Below are 17,810 nucleotides of genomic sequence, written 5' to 3'. Positions count from 1 at the left end.
CACACACACACACACGTGGTCTAGTCACGTTACGCACTCGATTCTGGGAGGTTGAAACTCGTGTGGTCTAGTCGTGTGTCCCACCCTTCTTACTTAACCACCTGCATTATTTAACATTCGCCTCACGCTTGGTTTGAGGGAAGCGTGCAGGCACACTGAGAAAGCGCGGAAAGGCCAAAAGTGCACTTGCTCTCTTAAGAGTATGGACAAATGCTTACTTTATGGTGCATTTCGATGGAAATAAGGTGCTGAAAAGGCCTCAAAGGTCAAGTGAGAAATGTGTTTAATAATGTTTTTCTTTCCCCAACACGGGGGCCAAAATGCTTCAGTCACATGATGACCACAGTGATATAATACAAAGCCTGTATGCTATGAGGTATAGGACAAAAATAACATTAGACCTCGGAACACAGATCGAAAAAATCTCTCACTTCACACCCCAAAATTTGACACACACACACACACACACACACACACACAAACGTTCTCTTCTTCACCCAAAACCTTACGAGCTGCGTGATTCTGTTCAGTTAGACGACACAGTACTGCGCAAATAAACGCCTGGTAATGGACTGCAGCGGTGTAAACAAATGCCCCCCCGGCCACGATTAACGAACAGCGCCATAAACGAGTACATTGAAAATATTTATTTCTTGATAATACATATGTGATACATACTTGAACATTCACATTTTCCTGGAAAATAGGACGGCCATTTGACTTAATTTCCTCACTTGACAATGGAGAAAATTAATGATCAATTTTTTGTAACTGAACTTAATTTGTAGATGGAATGTATATATACTTTTTTTAACAGCAATTGTTTAAACAATTGAACATTGTTTTTCTAAAAAATGAAAAAAAGATTTTATTTATACAAAAACAGTGCACTCCATTTTGCCGCAATTGCTTTCAGACAATTAAGCAACAATCGATTTTACAGGTGTTCCGTTCAACAATTTTGTAGTGGGACAAAAGTGAGGTTCATTCAAAAGCTGGAAAAAAAATAAAAGAAATAAATCACACTCATCAGCCACAACATTAGGAACACAAGACAAAATTGTGCCTTGACAGATATAAGATGCAGTTCTACACCACTGCACACGACCATCACAATAATAAACATAGTATTACACTTCTCTTTGCCAAGACAGATTTTATTGACAACAACCTGGCCAGGCGGTGTTGAGGCAAAGTGTGACAAACAATCAAAAGGACACAGGCGTCGGCAGTGAGGGCAAATGAGGCGAAAAAACGCTGATGCGGACGCCGGAGAAGGCGGACTAATGGGAGTCGGGGCTGGGAGTGGAGATAATGAGAAACGGGAGGGAGGGAGGCTGCGTTGGGAGTCAGAGAGATACAACACAAAGTATAAGAGGAAGATATGAGAAGACGTTCGAGCATTTTTGGATCGCCCACTAGTGCTTGACCATGTACGAGTTTTCTCTTTGCCCTCACTAGTAAGACACACACTAGTGGAATGACTAGGGCAGACTAGTAGAACACGGAGAATGACACTCGTACACATTGGTACAGCAGCTCGAGTGCACTTGTCTTATTAGTGACTTTTTTCCACTACTGTATGACAATTATGCACACGAGAAGAACAACTAGCGCGCATTATTGGAATAATTATGTGTACTAGTGAATTTTTCCACGAATGTATGATAATTATGCATACTAGTAGAACAACTAGGATGTACTCGTAGAGTGGCTCTCACGCCCCAGTTGTTCTACTAGTGCACTGAATTGTCTATGTACGAGTACGCTCTTTGCCCTCACTAGTAAGACAATTCAGGCCACTAGTAGAACAACTAGGGTGCATTAGTAAAACAACTAAATATTAAAACATTTTCGTTGTTGTATTTGTTTCGTAAATTAAGTGTCAACATAACTGTGAAAAACAGGGGCGTCACTAATGATTAAGTGATTGGTGGGCCCCCAGGAGTGTTGCACTGCCGATAATTATTTTGTCAGCGGGGGGCGGGGCGCTGATCTAAGTTTTCCATCTGTCCAAACACGTCCATTCAAACAATAATACACATACATTTTTGAATAACCACAAACAACCTAAACATTAGGGGGGCTTCAGCCTAACAATGCCACTGGTACAGTATAAGTGAATATTATTTGGTATAGATTGGAATTCTCACAGCACAATTCTCCACTGGCTTTTGTAAATACATTTGGTTTCACTAAAGAACAATAATTCATACACAAATATACTGTAGATAGCATAGTGTTTTATCATCTCAATGCCACAATGTAAAAAAAACCAAACAAACAAAAAAACAAGCTCAACCTCAAATGACCATTCTTCGATGCATCTTGGCCTGAAACTTTAATCATTGTCCTTCATTGTTTTTTTCCCCTCTGCCTGCATGTGGCCGCCTTGTCCATTATGCACATTATGTATGCATTATTCCCATCCCTATACCTACAACATGCCGTATCGCAACTAAAGCACAGTCAGCCTCTGTCATTTTGCATCCAATCCAGGGCCATTTAAAATTTGATGAGTGTAGAAGTTAACTTCTGGACATTAAAGTGCATGGAAGCTCGTTTAAAAAGTAGTGAGAGGTCACTTTTAAAATCTTTATGACGGAATCCCTTAACGATCCTCAGAATTTGCGTGAGTCACGGCCGTTGTGGGAAATACGGTGTGCTGTAAAAAACCTTGTCACATTTTATTCCTGAAATGTCAAGGGCGCCTACAAGCCAGAAAGATGGCGAGGACATGCATCACCCAAAGTGGTGGTGATACAAAGGCGAATCGAGGGCAACGGCCCAAAAAAACAACAGATGGGCCAATCAGGAATTGGCTTTTGGAAGCAAGTCAAATATATCCACAGGAAGGGCTGCTTTTGATCGCAACAAAACGTGATTTATCCTCCATTGTTCCCCTTGTTAGAAGCCTTTGATTTTTCCAACAATTCTTCATTGTGCCAAGTGGAGTTGAACATTGAATCTGTATTCCAGCATTTTTGGTTGCAGAATGCCTCTCACGCTCTGAAATAGAAGAAAATGCATTGCAGGCACTTCCATAGTAATCTTTTTGATGGCTTATCTTTTGTCCCCCCTCCCCTTAAACCTATTCAACAGTTTAACATTAATCCTGCTTGCTAAAATAACTCTGGAATATTTATTAAGTAGACACTGAAGGATTGCACTACTTCAGACAAGGAGATTATGTTTCCTTCCCCATTTGCTTGTTAGTAGAATTACACAAAAATGGATTTTCATAAAACAGGAGTTTGAGGAGGGGGACATAAAATGTATTACGTTTTGGTGGAGCTCAAGCAAAAGGTGCAGATGTTTTTTGTTTTTTTTAATCCGCTTATGTTAATGCAATGATTTCCCATAATTTCTCAAACAAATGTAACTGAATGAAGTTCAGGCATATGTAAGTGTTACAAAGTGTTACACACACGGCAGATGACTTTTCAATAACGGTTATATTTGTGGAGTCCTCCGTGTACTGTAAGTGACAGTATACATGAGATTATTTCTGTACATATACAAATGTGTATGCAATATCTACACTGTACATACAAATACTGCATATACAGTACACATATACATGCTGTATACAAGGACAAGTTATTGTTTTTTAAATGTTTGTTAAAAGATTTTCAAAACATACCGTGCTTTTAAAAATAATACATTTTTAAAAAGTAGAATCAAGAAAATAAGCACTAAATTTGTTCAAAGATTTTCACTATATACAGTACAAAGTAAAATTGAGAAAAAAAAGTACTGTTCTGCTAATCAAGATGCTAAAAGGACAAATATAAGTCAAATTACTGAGAAAAGATTTTTCTTATAATGTGCCTACAGTATATAAATACAAATACATACATACATAACACATACATAGATACATACATACATACTATACTGTAAATGAATGATTAGATTTTTGTTTTGGTAAAAAAAACAAAAACAAAGGATAAAAAATGTAAACTCATCCTCAAAGGTGCTAAAATGACAAATGAATAGTAATACCAATAACATTACGGGTATTAGTATAATTTAGGCATGTATTTTTAAATTTCATTATTGTTTTCATTAATTACATTAAATTTGAAAAAATATATATTAAAAAATTGATATGTTTAGGCATTATTTACCTGCTATGTATGTTGTTTTGTACATGTTTGTAAAAACTTAGAAAAATACAGCATTTTATAAAATCATGCATTTTTGTTTTGGGGATGATGGCTAATGTTTATTATTTTGTGAAAACATTTTGAAAAAGTCATAGTGCTCACCTGTCCTGAGGATTGAGGGGGTTAAGTTATTGCAGGGTCGGCAGATGGAGAGTGGATGTTAAACGTTACTGCGCAGGAGCCCACCCTGTGGATGCTCAGGAGTGCTGCACTCTGACGAGTTCTTGGCCTTGTCTTTGTTGTTATTGGGCTCGTTGTCTTTGATGATGTCATACTGACGACAGAACAGCGCAATCACACCTGGGACACAAAAGAAGGGGTTGAACGTGTCAAAAGCAGCGATGCGAGATTAAAAACACAGCGGCAGAGAGAAGAGAAAAAAATTGTGCGGGCAGATTGACGTGGGCGGTGCAGAAGCGGGATAATAATCATGATGATGAGAATTGTGTGGCCGGCGGAGGCAGGAGGCCAAGTTTCTCCTGACACATGCATCCACCTTTGTCATACCTTGAGGTCCAATTAAACATGGAAAAAGACAAGCTGTCCTAAAAATCCTTCCCCTTAACATTTGTACTGTCCATCTTTACATGTCCAATAAACACTCATAAGACATTTTACTTGGTACGCCTGCAAAAATCTGATGAGAACCTACACAAGAGATGTGTAAAAGTTCTACATTCAGGAGACTGCTCATTTTTATTGACACTATCAGAGAGGCACAGTACAGTATCTCAAATCATCTTGCCCCATTGAAATGAACACAAATGTCAATCCATTCCAGCCTCATGTTTTTTTTTTTTTTAAATACAAAAAATATCACCCATTTATATTGTTTATTTGTAAAAATATACAGTTATGACATAATTAAATAGGATTTAAAGAACTGAACAGTTTTTGCCATATGTTTTGCTTCAATTCAATGCACATTGTGCTGCTCCCGGTGTGTGAGACTTGGCGACTTAGGGGCAGTATAATGCAGACATAGAGATACACGAAGAAGAGTTTCACAACTGGCTCAGTAACCTGCAGTCATATCAGTCATTTTTCACAAAGGAAAAGGAAGGCATCCCTGAGTATTGTTATAGTCTTTGTATTTGTTTTGTTCTACCGTTTGTGTGCCAATAGCCTTCAAGGGTTAGAACACTGCAACACCAATGCTATTTATTAGCTTGTCTAAAGCGTTGTTTGTTAGCATTAGGCTAAATGCACTGTTGTAAGGCAAAGTTATGTTGTCATTTTAAATACGTCTAATTCTCCTGGTTTGATATTTAGTTTCACAGTAAACTTCTAGTGGGAATTACAATAAAGAGCTTGAAGTCTCTTTTTTTGTTTAGTTTTTTTGAAGAAGAATTTGCAAGCTGCCTAACTTAAGTACCTTGAATTCTTGCTTGCAAATCAAAGCAAAAATCGTCCGTATGTCATGTGACTCGTTGGTGTTACAAGTTGTCAAGTGAACGGGGAGCGGGTGTGCTCTCGCTTTCACACTCTCTCATACTGGTCAGTGGCAGTTCAATAGGGAGCGTATCGCTTCCAGTGACCCATAATGCATTGCTGCATGGAACCGTTACCTGCCCACATGACAAGAACCACTGCGATGATGATGACTTCGCCAGCCCGGAGCTGAGCGGCCTGGCCCATTTCCTCCAATGTGATCTCGTCTGGGGAGAGAACGCAACAAAGCTATGACCCCAAAGTCCTGGATGTTGCCCTTCCTCAAGGTCACTACATAGACCAAAGTATTGGGACACAAGGTCATTACAGGAAGTGAAAAAGGAAGAAAATATGTACAGTACTCGCTGGCTTGCTCTTCCTGTATTTATGCACAGCTTTTAAAGTATATTTGAAACAAATACTTTCCGGGGGATGTTTCTTTGAGATATGTTGCTCCCCACTTCCCTCTCTTATCAGTCCGCCAGTAGCGGATCAGCATTTTAATATTTGCAGTGTCCCTCTGAAGCGGCCCCTCTTGACGCTCTAACTGGGTCGGGCCTGATAAAACTGGAAGCGCTGCCGCAAATAAACCGTTTCCTCTGCATTTGAGAGGGAGAACAGTACACTATACGTGAGGGCGGGGAATAGAGACGTCAATTATGATGATTCATTTTGTAGGGAAATGTCAAATAGGGTTCCTATTGACAACACAGTGCAGGTATCAGGACTCCTTATGTCGCCAACTGTATTTATGGCATTTGAAACAACTGGAAAAAATAGTTCTTTTCATGTAGCTTTTATAGTGCTATTTTCTGTCCCTCACCTGGACTCTTGGACGCCAACTTCTCTGTTTCTTTGGGGGTTCGGAAAAGAACGGGATCACTGGGGGGACTGCTCCCACTCATGCTTATACTCTGAACGTGGACTATGTACTCCGTGTCCTCGTCCAGACCCCACAAGGTACAGGAGCGTGTGGTGGTGTTCACCTCCTGGATGAACCGCAGCATGCGCACGTCCTTCTTCTGGGGGACCAAACACAAGAGTGACATTCTTATCAGTTTTTCCAGAGACAAACCATTCCAAATGTTGTATTTAAAGATGACGACAACACAACTTGGTGACACCAAAATAGGCTACAGAGGTAAAACAACTGTTTTTAAAAATTTTTTTAACAAGTATCCAGACAGAATTCTTTAGAGTGTGAGTACGTTTGCCACGAGACGCCCTAGGCTAATGACTTTTAAATTCCTAGAACTGTGGCTTAACGCACCTGTTGAGTGATGGCGAATCCGATGACGGGGTCTCCCTCCAAAGTCTCCCATGAGACCACGGCCGAATTGACCTCAATCTCCTTAATGGTCACATTGAGCGGAGATGACAGCGGGGCATCTGACATGGCAACAAAACAAGTGAGAAAAAAAACAAAAAAAGACGACTTAATAATGTGTCATGTAATATTCATACAAAATACGAGCGCACAGTAAGTCGCTGTGCCGGATCATCGCCTCTCCGCCCACTGGGTGATCTTTCATTTCTGTTAACACTGAGCATAATAAAGCACACCGTGACATTTGGACGAGTGCCGACTTTCTCGTTAGTCTTTTAATCTTCCTGCTTTCACGTGTGCATTTCTGCGCTGCTGTTAAGCACCAAGCTAAACATAGTAGAACGTGATAATCAGCCATTAGACCAGCGTGGTTTAATGTTTCCTAAAAGCAATCATAGTTTGCATTTGCATTTGTTGTCAACAAAAGCCCCATTTATGTACAATAATTGCTTGGGGTGCTCACCTGCACTTATGATGACTCCATATGGAGTGGACAGTGTCGTGTATCTGCAATTTAAAATTGTTTTATATTTTTTAGCATGCACTTTCCAAATAGAAAGAGATTGCTCCTAGAGAGTACATGCCTCATGCAAACAAATTACATTCAAATATCCAGAATTTCACTCAATAAAATGCATAACATTTTATCACTTTTGTATTGGGTGCTTTTTAATGCACTTTCGATTGTTACTCCGTCTGTTACCATAATCGGTGAACCAACAAACCAATCAACTTTCTAAGTGAGCAAACTACAGGTGGGGAACAAATAAATATTTCCCCCACTGTATATTTTCCTTTAAAGCCATTAAAAAGGGACAAATATTCACTTTGCAGACCAGTCATGTTGTCCTTGACATCAGTGTTAAGGATTACAAGAATATTTGTTTGCATTGTAAGCACCAATGAGTAAACAGACAAGATAATGGGACAGATTATTCTGAATCAGACAAAAAGCAAGCAAATAATTATCGTACATTTTTTTCACGGGGGTTGCCATGACGACCGCACCGTATTGGGACACCGCACACCATATGATGAGCAGTCATATTGTCTCACAAGCACAAGAGGGTCAAATCATTTTATTAGATGAAGACAAATGTACTGTCTCCGAGTTTCTTTTCTCTGTTCAATACTAACACCATCAACACAGCGCAAGAGGAAAAATGGATTACATAACACACACGGAATTGCATTTTTTGAGGGTGACAAAACGCCGTGTAGCCCCCAGAAGGCTTGGAATGTGCATATGCGGTGTTCGAACATGCATGTGATACGTTGGGAGTACAGCACAAACAAAACAACACAGCGGCAGCGAGGGATTTCCTCACACGAGTCCCCTTCAAAACCACGGCCCTCTTCAGCTTCACAAGGGTTAATAATGCTAATAAATCATAATCACCAAATGCGTGTGTGACGTTCTTCTGAAAAAAAACTCGACAGTAAGTGTGGAAACCGTTCGCTTAAATGTGTGAAAGCAAGAGAGTCAAGGATTCATATGCTAATGTGCATCAAAAATTCCATTGCCATTCCTCAACACATTCAGATTGACAGAACAAAATGTGCTGCGCATACTTTTTATATATTATGTGTTTATGTTACTGTATTTAGCGCAGAAGTCAAAAGGAGTATTCAGGCCACATTGATGAACCTAAACACACAAATATTAATTATTTCAATTTCAATAAGTGAACGTAAAACATCTGTAACATAAATGCAACAATACGATGCCAGCATCCTATTATTTGGACTTTTTTATTCTCTTAATTCTTTTTTGGGTAATATTAAAATGGTGTGATTGTATATATTTTTTTAAAATCTTTCATAGTACTATGGATTTTCATGTAAAATAATGACTCAGTTGCTAGAATGTATTTTTCCCCTACTCCTAATATCCATCCATCCATTTTCTGAGCCGCTTCTCCTCACTAGGATCTCGGGCGTGCTGGAGCCTATCCCAGCTGTCATCGGGCAGGAGGCGGGGTACACCCTGAACTGGTTGCCAGCCAATCGCAGGGCACCTACATACAAACAACCATCCGCACTAAAATTGACACCTACGGGCAATATAGAGTCTCCAATTAATGCATGTTTTTGGGATGTGGGAGGAAACCGGAGTGCCCGGAGAAAACCCACGCAGGCACGGGGAGAACATGCAAACTCCACACAGGCGGGGCCGAGGATTGAACCCGGGTCCTCAGAACTGTGAGGCGGACGCTCTAACCATCGCCCACTGTGACGCCTCACTCCAAATATAAAAAATGTAAAATTACAACTTCATTCACGTGAAGTTACATTTGTTTCTTATAACAATACGACTATTCTTGTAATACTATAAAAATTGTAAATAAATAAATCTCTCAATACTTGGATTTGCATGTAAAATAATGACTCTTAAATTCACAATTTTTTTTATTCTCCTAGTATAAAAGATACAGTAAAATTACAATTCTCTTCACATAAAAGTTTATTGTAATACTATGACTATTCTCTTTATAATGAAAAAGATTTATAAAAATCTCTCATTTCTCATCTCTGGATTTTCTTGTAAAATAATGACTTCTTTGCTAAAATCTGATTGACATTCTCCTAAAATAAAAAAATGCCAAATTACATCCTTATGCACGTATTCATTTTTTTCTGACAAGACTCTTGACTATTCTCATAAATACATATTTACATAGTATCTGGGGATTGCCGTGATATGCTGTTATGTATTAACCTTAGTGACTTTTTCTTTGCCATTTTCACCCAAATCTGGGAGAGGAAATGCATACAATACACCGATTCGAGACTGATTTTCAAGATAAAGTTTGCATTAACATCAAATCACCGACACAGTATATCATTTGGGATTATCAAGCACACTGATTACACAAGACTTCCCTGTGATGCAAAGTGAATGATGATGCACACATGCATCACTAAAATCCATTTTGAGCCGCGGACCTGTGCTCCGTCGAGCAACACGTGTTGTTTGTACCGTACGTCTGTCTACATTTGATGATCTTATATTACTCACCAGCACTAACGGGGGACACAGAGACGAAGCCAAGCAGGATCACAGACCACCACCAAGACCGAAGCATCCCTCCCGCGTTTTCTTCTTCTTCTTCTAGCGTGTCTTTCCACGCTGCGTGTCCCATTTAGAGCATCTCCCGTGGGAAGCACGCAACATCCCGAGCTGCCTGTGTTTGAGGCATAGACGTCGACTGAGGCTCGACGCAGCAGGAGGGTAACGAGGAGCACGGGAGGATGATGAGGATGATAATGAGGAGGAGGAAGAGGCGTGTCCGGCTGTTGGAACGTAGCACTGAGAGTAAAGAGAATGGAAGTGGCGCAGTCACTCACTCCCCCCTCCTCTCTCTCTCACCCTATGGCTTCATTTCCTCTAAATATTCTCTCGTTATTTGAGTTTGGAGGTTGGAAAAGAGAAAAGCATGACTTACACTCAGTTTCAAAGGCCTTTCGCTCTCTCTTCTCTTTGCTTTCCTTTTCCTGCCATTGTAGAACAAAGAGAAACGGTTAGTATAAGCATTTGTATTATACTGTAGATGCATGTTTGTTGCAGGTCAAAGCTCCATTATATTTTGTGACATGCATTAGGTGTGGGAAGAAAATAGTAATCATGGGACTGGATCACAGCAATGCATAGTTTTTGAATCTATTATTATTAGTAGCTGTAGTATATATTAAAAATGTTAAATAATTTTTGAGATTTAATATTTAGTTAAGGGTGAAGTTGTGTTCTATTCTCCAATAAACTCATTTTTGTTTTTTTAGATACATATAATAGAACATTGGTTAAATTCCATATTTGCTGTAAAAGCCCAACTTTGAGAAATAATCTGAAGATGCTGGAAAAGGCCATTCGTTGTTATGTAAATGTAAATATTCTTATAACGATTCTAATGAATCAAAATTTTTGGGGTGAAATTAATATGATATAAATTTAACCAGGGAGCCATGAAGAACTAAAGGTCATTAGCCTAGGGCGTCTCGTCCTGTTTCGTGGCCAATCCTTGAAATGATCATTAAATTTTGACACCATGCTAGATGGCTTGGCCTCATTTAGACGAATTAATCCTGGGAGTCTGCCAATGGAGGAGCCCTGGAATTTGTCCAAAATGGCTACTTCAAACCAAAATGAAGGACTTTCTGTTTCAATTTCGGGCATGTGTCAAGGAGACTTTTCCGAGTGTCAGGTCCTGATAGACGTCCATCCAATTTTGTGGTGATCGATGAAACCATTCTCTAACTTTCTAAGGGGTGCCACTGAGTGAGCTTTGGCGACCATTTCCAGCCATGTTGTACTCCCCCAATAGGCAATTAATACACAATTAAAATGAAGTAAACATTGTCTATATACAGTAGTTTACAAAAGTGAAGTACATCCTTCACATTTTGGTTATTTTATTTTTCATAGGAAAACACTGAAGAAATGACACTTTTCTACAATGTAACAGACTCAACGTACAGCTTGTGTAACAGTTTACAATTACTGTCCCCTGAAAATAACTCAACACATAGCCATTAATTTCTAAACCGCTGGCAACAAAAGTGAGTACACCCCGAAGTGAAAATGTCCACATTGGGCCCAAATAGCCATTTTCCCTCCCAGTGTAATGTGACATGTTAGTGTGACAAGGTGCATGTGTGAATGGAGAGCAGGTGTGTTAAATGCTGTGACATCGCTCTCATACTTTCTCATTCTGGTCACTGGTAGTTCAATATGTCCAGAATATAATGACACGTAGCTCTAAAAGGATATGGGATGTAAAATAAGGGCAAGGCGTCCTCCTGTAATGTGAAAGAAAGACTGTCATTGCTCACACACAGCGATGCAGGGAAACCAATTCCGCTGATCGACACATGATTAACATTTCTAACAGAGGCATCTAAAAATCTCTTCAATGGCCTCAAGGACAGGAAAGGCAGTACTCTCTTTCCCACCTCCTCTCTGCCCTGAAGGTTGGAAGAGCGATTCCAGACAAGCACCGCGATACATCTTCGCTTTGCTGCTGACAGTTTTACGACTCACAGCGTGCAAATGTGGCTTTGATGGCTAGGCTCCTGAGCTGTGATAATAAGAAATATTTGTTTATCTATGTTTATGTTTGCGATTGGCTGGCGTCCAGTTCAGGGTGTACCCCGCCTCTCGCCCGAAGATAGCTGGGATAGGCTCTTTGTGAGGATAAAGCAGTACAGAAAATGGATGGATGGATGTTTAGGGGAAAATTGTGAGTTTACAGATATTTTTATTTGGAACTAATCATCAACTGCAGGAGTAAATCAAAAAAATCGCATTAAGAGTGTTTTAAAGTGGATTCCTGGGGCAGTGACAACAAACCAAAACAATCACAACATGACTAAATGTCTTGCACAGGGTTTCAAAACAACAATAAAAAGGAATTGAAAGCTTCTTATGTGCACGACATTCAAGCTATGCTCGCTAGCCAAAGGAGAAGCAGGTTATTGCCCATTATTGTCCAGGAAATTCTGGAAGAAGGGGGACAATAAATAAAAAAAGTAAAAACTTCCTAAAATATTTAACATTTTGGATACAGAGATAAAGCAACGAAAAACAAAATTACAACATTTGGAGATGCAGTACAAGCTTTCCATATTCATCACTACAAACAGGTCAAATGAGTTCTACACAGCCTTATTATAAACATAAATACTCTGATGTGATAAGGTAAACTAACAAAGAGTATTCTGTCAACGTTGCATATGGTAAAGCAACGTTGCATATGGTAAAGCAAATACAAAAAGTATCCAAATTGTATTACAAAACTGGACCAGGCCAATATTTCCCTCGAATCGTGTTTTGTTCATTATGAATTTACGGGCAAATATATTGGAAGATTTAGTTTAGTCAATAATGCACCTTCAACAGCTTCCACTTTATTTAGAAGACCTCATGCAAATGACTGATGGTGTAGTCAAAACGGCGCTGCTCACCTCTCAACTGGAACACATATGAGGGAGCACGTGGCTTCCTTCCACTGGGCGTCTGTGCACTATTGTGTACAAAAGCGCCCAGCGCCCTTTTCACAATGGTCATTGCACCGGACTATTGCAATATTAGTCGTTCGAACTGCTCTAAGTGCTAGAGGACTCTGCATCTTTTTGCACAATTATTTTTTGTCAATGTCTTTATGTCCCCAAAGTGTTCTGTAAATTGACTGTTTGTTGTACTAGAGCGGCTCCAACTACCGGAGACAAATTCCTTGTGTGTTTTGGACATACTTGGCAAATAAAGATGATTCTGATTCTGATTCTGATTCTGATTTGAAGATTCTGCTATTTGCGACTAACAAAAAATTTGAAAATGATTCCGCAAATGTCTGTTTCTAAGCAAGTGGCTTAATACAGCAAAATTGGCATCACTGACTGTGCTTTTGTAAACTAAAATTCCCATTGAATCGTAGTTATGGCGTTAGAATTATGAGTTGTCCCTCAAAAAAATTATCCCCTTCAGGAGTCCCTGGACATAAAAGGTTTGAGAACCTGTGTGCTAAATGAACCCTGATTGGTTGACGTCTGAATTGTTAATTAATGTAGCTTGCCGGCTATTTTCACAAAGCTGGACTATTGCATTATGGGATGGAGAGAGCAAATGGAAGTGGGAAGGTGGCAAGGGCTTATTTCCCTAAGTGGTCCCAAAGTGTTGGCATCACTTGGAGCGTGTGTCCTCGCCAGGAGTAGAGGACACACATTCACACTCATACAGAGTGGAGTGTGTGTGTGAGTGTGTGTGTGTGTGTGTGTGTGTGTGTGTGTGTGTGTGTGTGAGCAGAACAGAAGAGAGCAATGTTTGTAACATCAACTTTTTTTCTTACTATAGCATCATCTGGCAAGGTCATGTACAGGTACCCAGTGCTGAAGGTCCAAACCTTAATAGAATGGCGCTGGCCATTCTATGAAGGTTTCTCTTGGGTGCACTGGCTATTGGACAAGTACAGTATGTGTGCACTATTCACTGCCTCGTGACAGACTTGCAGGCCTAAATGCAACGCTGCCAAACACAGAAACTGCAACGTTGTTAAATGTTACAGTATGTGCTTGCATATACAGGTGCCTAAATTATAACACAAGGACAATGTAATTGACTTTAGTAGTCCTATTCAAAAAGTGAAACTCGTATTATAGCTCACTCCACAGAGAGTGAAATATTTCTTTTCTTTTTTTTTGGGCTATAGTTTTGATGACTATAAATTACAGCGATTGATTCACTATCAATAAATTTGAATCTGATGTAAAAACAATCCAAATTATTTTTAATAAGTATTTCATATGCGTTTATGAATCTGTATATGAGTTTCACTTTTGGAATTGAAGTACTAAAATAAATATTTTTTTCTACCATATTAAATTTTTTATGCATCAGTATTAGAAGGCACAATTATTAAAAATAAAAAAAATTTTTTTTTAAAAAAAAACATCAGCATTTAGCAGCATTTAGGAGGGGTTAAAAGAAATGTAAATCTAATCTAAACAAGAAATAAATTGAAGATTAAGATGTTGTATGTTGGTATCCTACAAAGAATATACTTTACATGTCTAATTATGCCACAATTTATTCAATTCGTGCAAATCTCAAGTCACCACTCCTGTTCTTTTCCGAGCCAGTACTGTATATATGAAAGGTGACACGGTGGCAGATTGCATGCCAAGAAATAAATGAAGAATGATGAATTACAAAAATAAAATAAAGTTTGCACAAAAATAAAAGGAGCCTCTGTGGCATCACGCTAAACAGCGCTCGTCAGATACGATGAGGTGCAGTGTGATGAAATGAGGCTTGATTGCAGTGCAGCTGATGCTCCGTAATAAATCGGGCAGCACCTGCTTGTACTGTAAATGCAGGAAAAACTGGCATGAAATTATCTCATGACAAAGCGAAATAGATTAGGCCTAATCAGCTATTCTTCTTAGTTCTCCACATCTTTACACGTTATAGATGCGTCTTTTTAACGCCTGTTTTTAAACTTCATAATGCAGATGTCAGCATTATAGGACTTTAATGTTTCTGATTTATAAACACTAATGGCATTCAATAGTGTGAAGACCGTCACCAAGGCCGAACAATCCTAATTTGGATCAGCGCCAAATTGTGCACTTTGACAGGTAGGAACCTCCTGCATATGACTAAATGTTGTATTTAAGATAAATGCATTATTTTGGTGAGGAATTATTGGAAACTGTAGAAACTGGAGCCGTTCCGAAGATCAGGCCTATCGCAGAGGTTCTCAAAACATTTTACACGAAGTAATGGTACTCGGCGTTGGTACTCGAATACTTAGCGCTCCAAGTTCTGCCATAATTCAAATGCAGTAGCATAGTAGGCCTAAGTGCTTATCAAAAACAAGCTAAATGTTTTAATCCTAAAAGGTATATTTAATACAGGGTTAGTCTAAGTCACTGCAACATTATGCACAGTTTGAACATTAACACTGTGCATGGAGGGGGGGAGCTATTTAAAAATGTATTTTATAACATGTATTGCACATAAAGGTTAAATGCAACTGAACAGTACTTAGCAAACTAGTGTGATAGACAATTTAAAAAAAAAAAAAGGTTTATGCTACCTCTAATGCTGCACAGTTTGGACGTACAGTATGTTTTTTTTCCTGATACCTACAAGAGGGTGTCTGTGTACCACACTTTGAGAATCACCAAGGTATCCGTTTTTTTTAATCCTTTTTACAAGCCAAGCCAAACATGAAATAAGCAACCAGAAGAACTCAGACAGAGCTCTTAACAAAGGCAGCATGCTACTTCCTGGTTCATTGAAGACGACGCAAGACGAATGATACCTTTTTTCATTTCGGGGTGGACATTGAGACTATAGTCTCTCAAAAATTACTTCACGAGTACCTTTATTTAAAGTTGATGGGATTTTCTTTGATCCATTACCGCGCTATACAAAATATAATGGAAATATGTTCTTTACTGGATGCGTAATCCTGCTAGCTAACTACTGTACAGCATCTGCTCGAGGGCCTGAAGTGTTTTTTGCAGGAGCGTGAAAAATTTTGTGACAAAACAGAAGAAAATCTGCCCCATCATTTTCAATCAGAACAAAATGATTGTCAAAATGCCTCTTTGAACGCATTGTGTTTAAGTTTGATTTGTTGTTCACGGTAGCAGACATAGATGCGCTCTCTCCTGTTGTTTCTTCATTTTCCTCCTCGTGGCAGGAGCCCATGTGTGATGTAGCAGCTGCAGTATTAAATAGAACTCTTAACACTTGTAGCTCTTCTTTATCTGCCATCATTCAGTGGGGGACAGGTAAACTCATGGAGGGTGTCATCAAAGACGGTCTCCCATAGGAATTACAACAGTCGAAGCTCATCTTTTATTCCTCTGCTCCGCTAATGTGCCGAGAAAAAAAAAAAATAATAATAAGAAGGTGCAGCGGCAGGAGAATGAGCTCCATTTGAGCAGATGCCATTTTGGAAGGCGGTGCGACCGTAACGGCGGACAGCTGCGCGGCATCATAAAACGCAAACGGATACTTGCCGAGCTGAGAAACACAAGACTGAACCTTCTCCAGCTTTTCCTGAGTTTAACATAATAAATTATACACAGCCATCTGTTTAGCTCAACATATTTCACTGCAGATACAAAAAGAGCACACTACACTACAACCTGATTTGACAAACAACCATTCACACTTACATTCGCACCTATGCACAATCTTTTTAGTCTTCAAGCGAGCTCCATAAATGCATTGGGATTGTAGCGGCATGACAGCGTGTCATATTCAAACGAACAAAATGCACACACAACAGCATGATGACATATGTTAGCATTACGCTAGCGGACTTTTGTGAGACAAAATTAGATGGTTTGGTTGCACATTTTAGTGTTTGAATACACAATGTTTGATTCTCATTTGTTTTGTGTGTCCGTTTTACAGTAGCTTCAACTGGGAGTGACAAATAAACAGTTTGAAGCAGGCACGCTTCGCCTCCGATTTGGAGAAGGGTGAGCACCAGAAACGTCAATTAATTAGCCGGTCCTTCAATGACCATTTTAACTATATCTAACTATTCACTATGTCTGTTTTTGTAGCAACTCACCTGTTGAAATGCACATTACAGCTGCTATTATGCTTCCATTCAAAGCAATTTACGTCGCATTAAATCTTCTTTTCAATCGACACTTTCGCAAGTGAAGAAGAAGGTTGAAATCATCATATTAGCCATTTACACTGTTTTCTCTGCCTATGTCAAATGACATCTAAGGGTTTGTTTACTAATGGTGTCGTCGGACAACAAAAGCGTTAGCCTCCCAGATGTCTTTTTTACGATATACACCTGGCCCTGTCTGCAGTCAAATAGCTTTTTGAGGAAATGCATTTTGTCTCACACAATCATGAACACATTTAGCAGCTAAGGATGATTGGCAAACATAAAATGCCCCCATGTTGGGGTTCGATCAGTGGGAGGGGAATTTGCCTGTGCCAAGCAGATGTCCTGTTTGACAGGTGAACCATGTGACGCGCGCCCTTCTGTCCCCTTCCATCTCTTTTCACTAATTACAACAGCAGGGATTGTGTGCGCTGGCTGGAAACATCTTCCCAATGTCACAAAAGGACACAACACTGCGTGTCTGATAACATTTCTTTACCGTATACGCAAAAACTACTTTGTGTTGTGTTGAAACAATCATGACACCAGCTTGTTAGGGCCATCGCATTTTCATTTTCCTATCACGTTTCTACTCTCCGATTTTAAATGTAACAGCTGCACTTGACGGTGTACAAAAAGGTCAGACAGCTGTCGTCAAATTTGTACATTGGCCATATAATCATCTGATTACATGTCATATGATGGAGTAACTGTGATTTACATGCATAATCATCATCAGATGAA

The 17,810-nt window shown here is 39.4% G+C and overlaps 1 protein-coding gene across 1 annotated transcript; it reads right to left on the bottom strand.

The window, feature by feature from the left end:
* Positions 1 to 564: 564 nt before the first annotated feature.
* On the bottom strand, positions 565 to 10,275 carry fndc5b (fibronectin type III domain containing 5b). Its single transcript, XM_061664715.1, has 6 exons — positions 9,947 to 10,275; positions 6,871 to 6,989; positions 6,424 to 6,622; positions 5,738 to 5,827; positions 4,272 to 4,469; positions 565 to 3,009 (listed from the first exon to the last, which is right to left on the bottom strand). The coding sequence occupies exons 1-5, from the start codon at positions 10,068 to 10,070 to the stop codon at positions 4,330 to 4,332; spliced, it is 672 nt and encodes a 223-aa protein (XP_061520699.1). The 5' UTR covers positions 10,071 to 10,275; the 3' UTR covers positions 565 to 3,009; positions 4,272 to 4,329.
* Positions 10,276 to 17,810: the final 7,535 nt, after the last annotated feature.

The sequence above is a fragment of the Phycodurus eques genome, chromosome 20, assembly GCF_024500275.1.
Source record: "Phycodurus eques isolate BA_2022a chromosome 20, UOR_Pequ_1.1, whole genome shotgun sequence".
Lineage (NCBI taxonomy): Eukaryota > Metazoa > Chordata > Actinopteri > Syngnathiformes > Syngnathidae > Phycodurus > Phycodurus eques.
The sequence above is the reverse complement of the archived record's forward strand: the minus strand, read 5'-3'. Positions and strand labels throughout refer to the sequence as shown.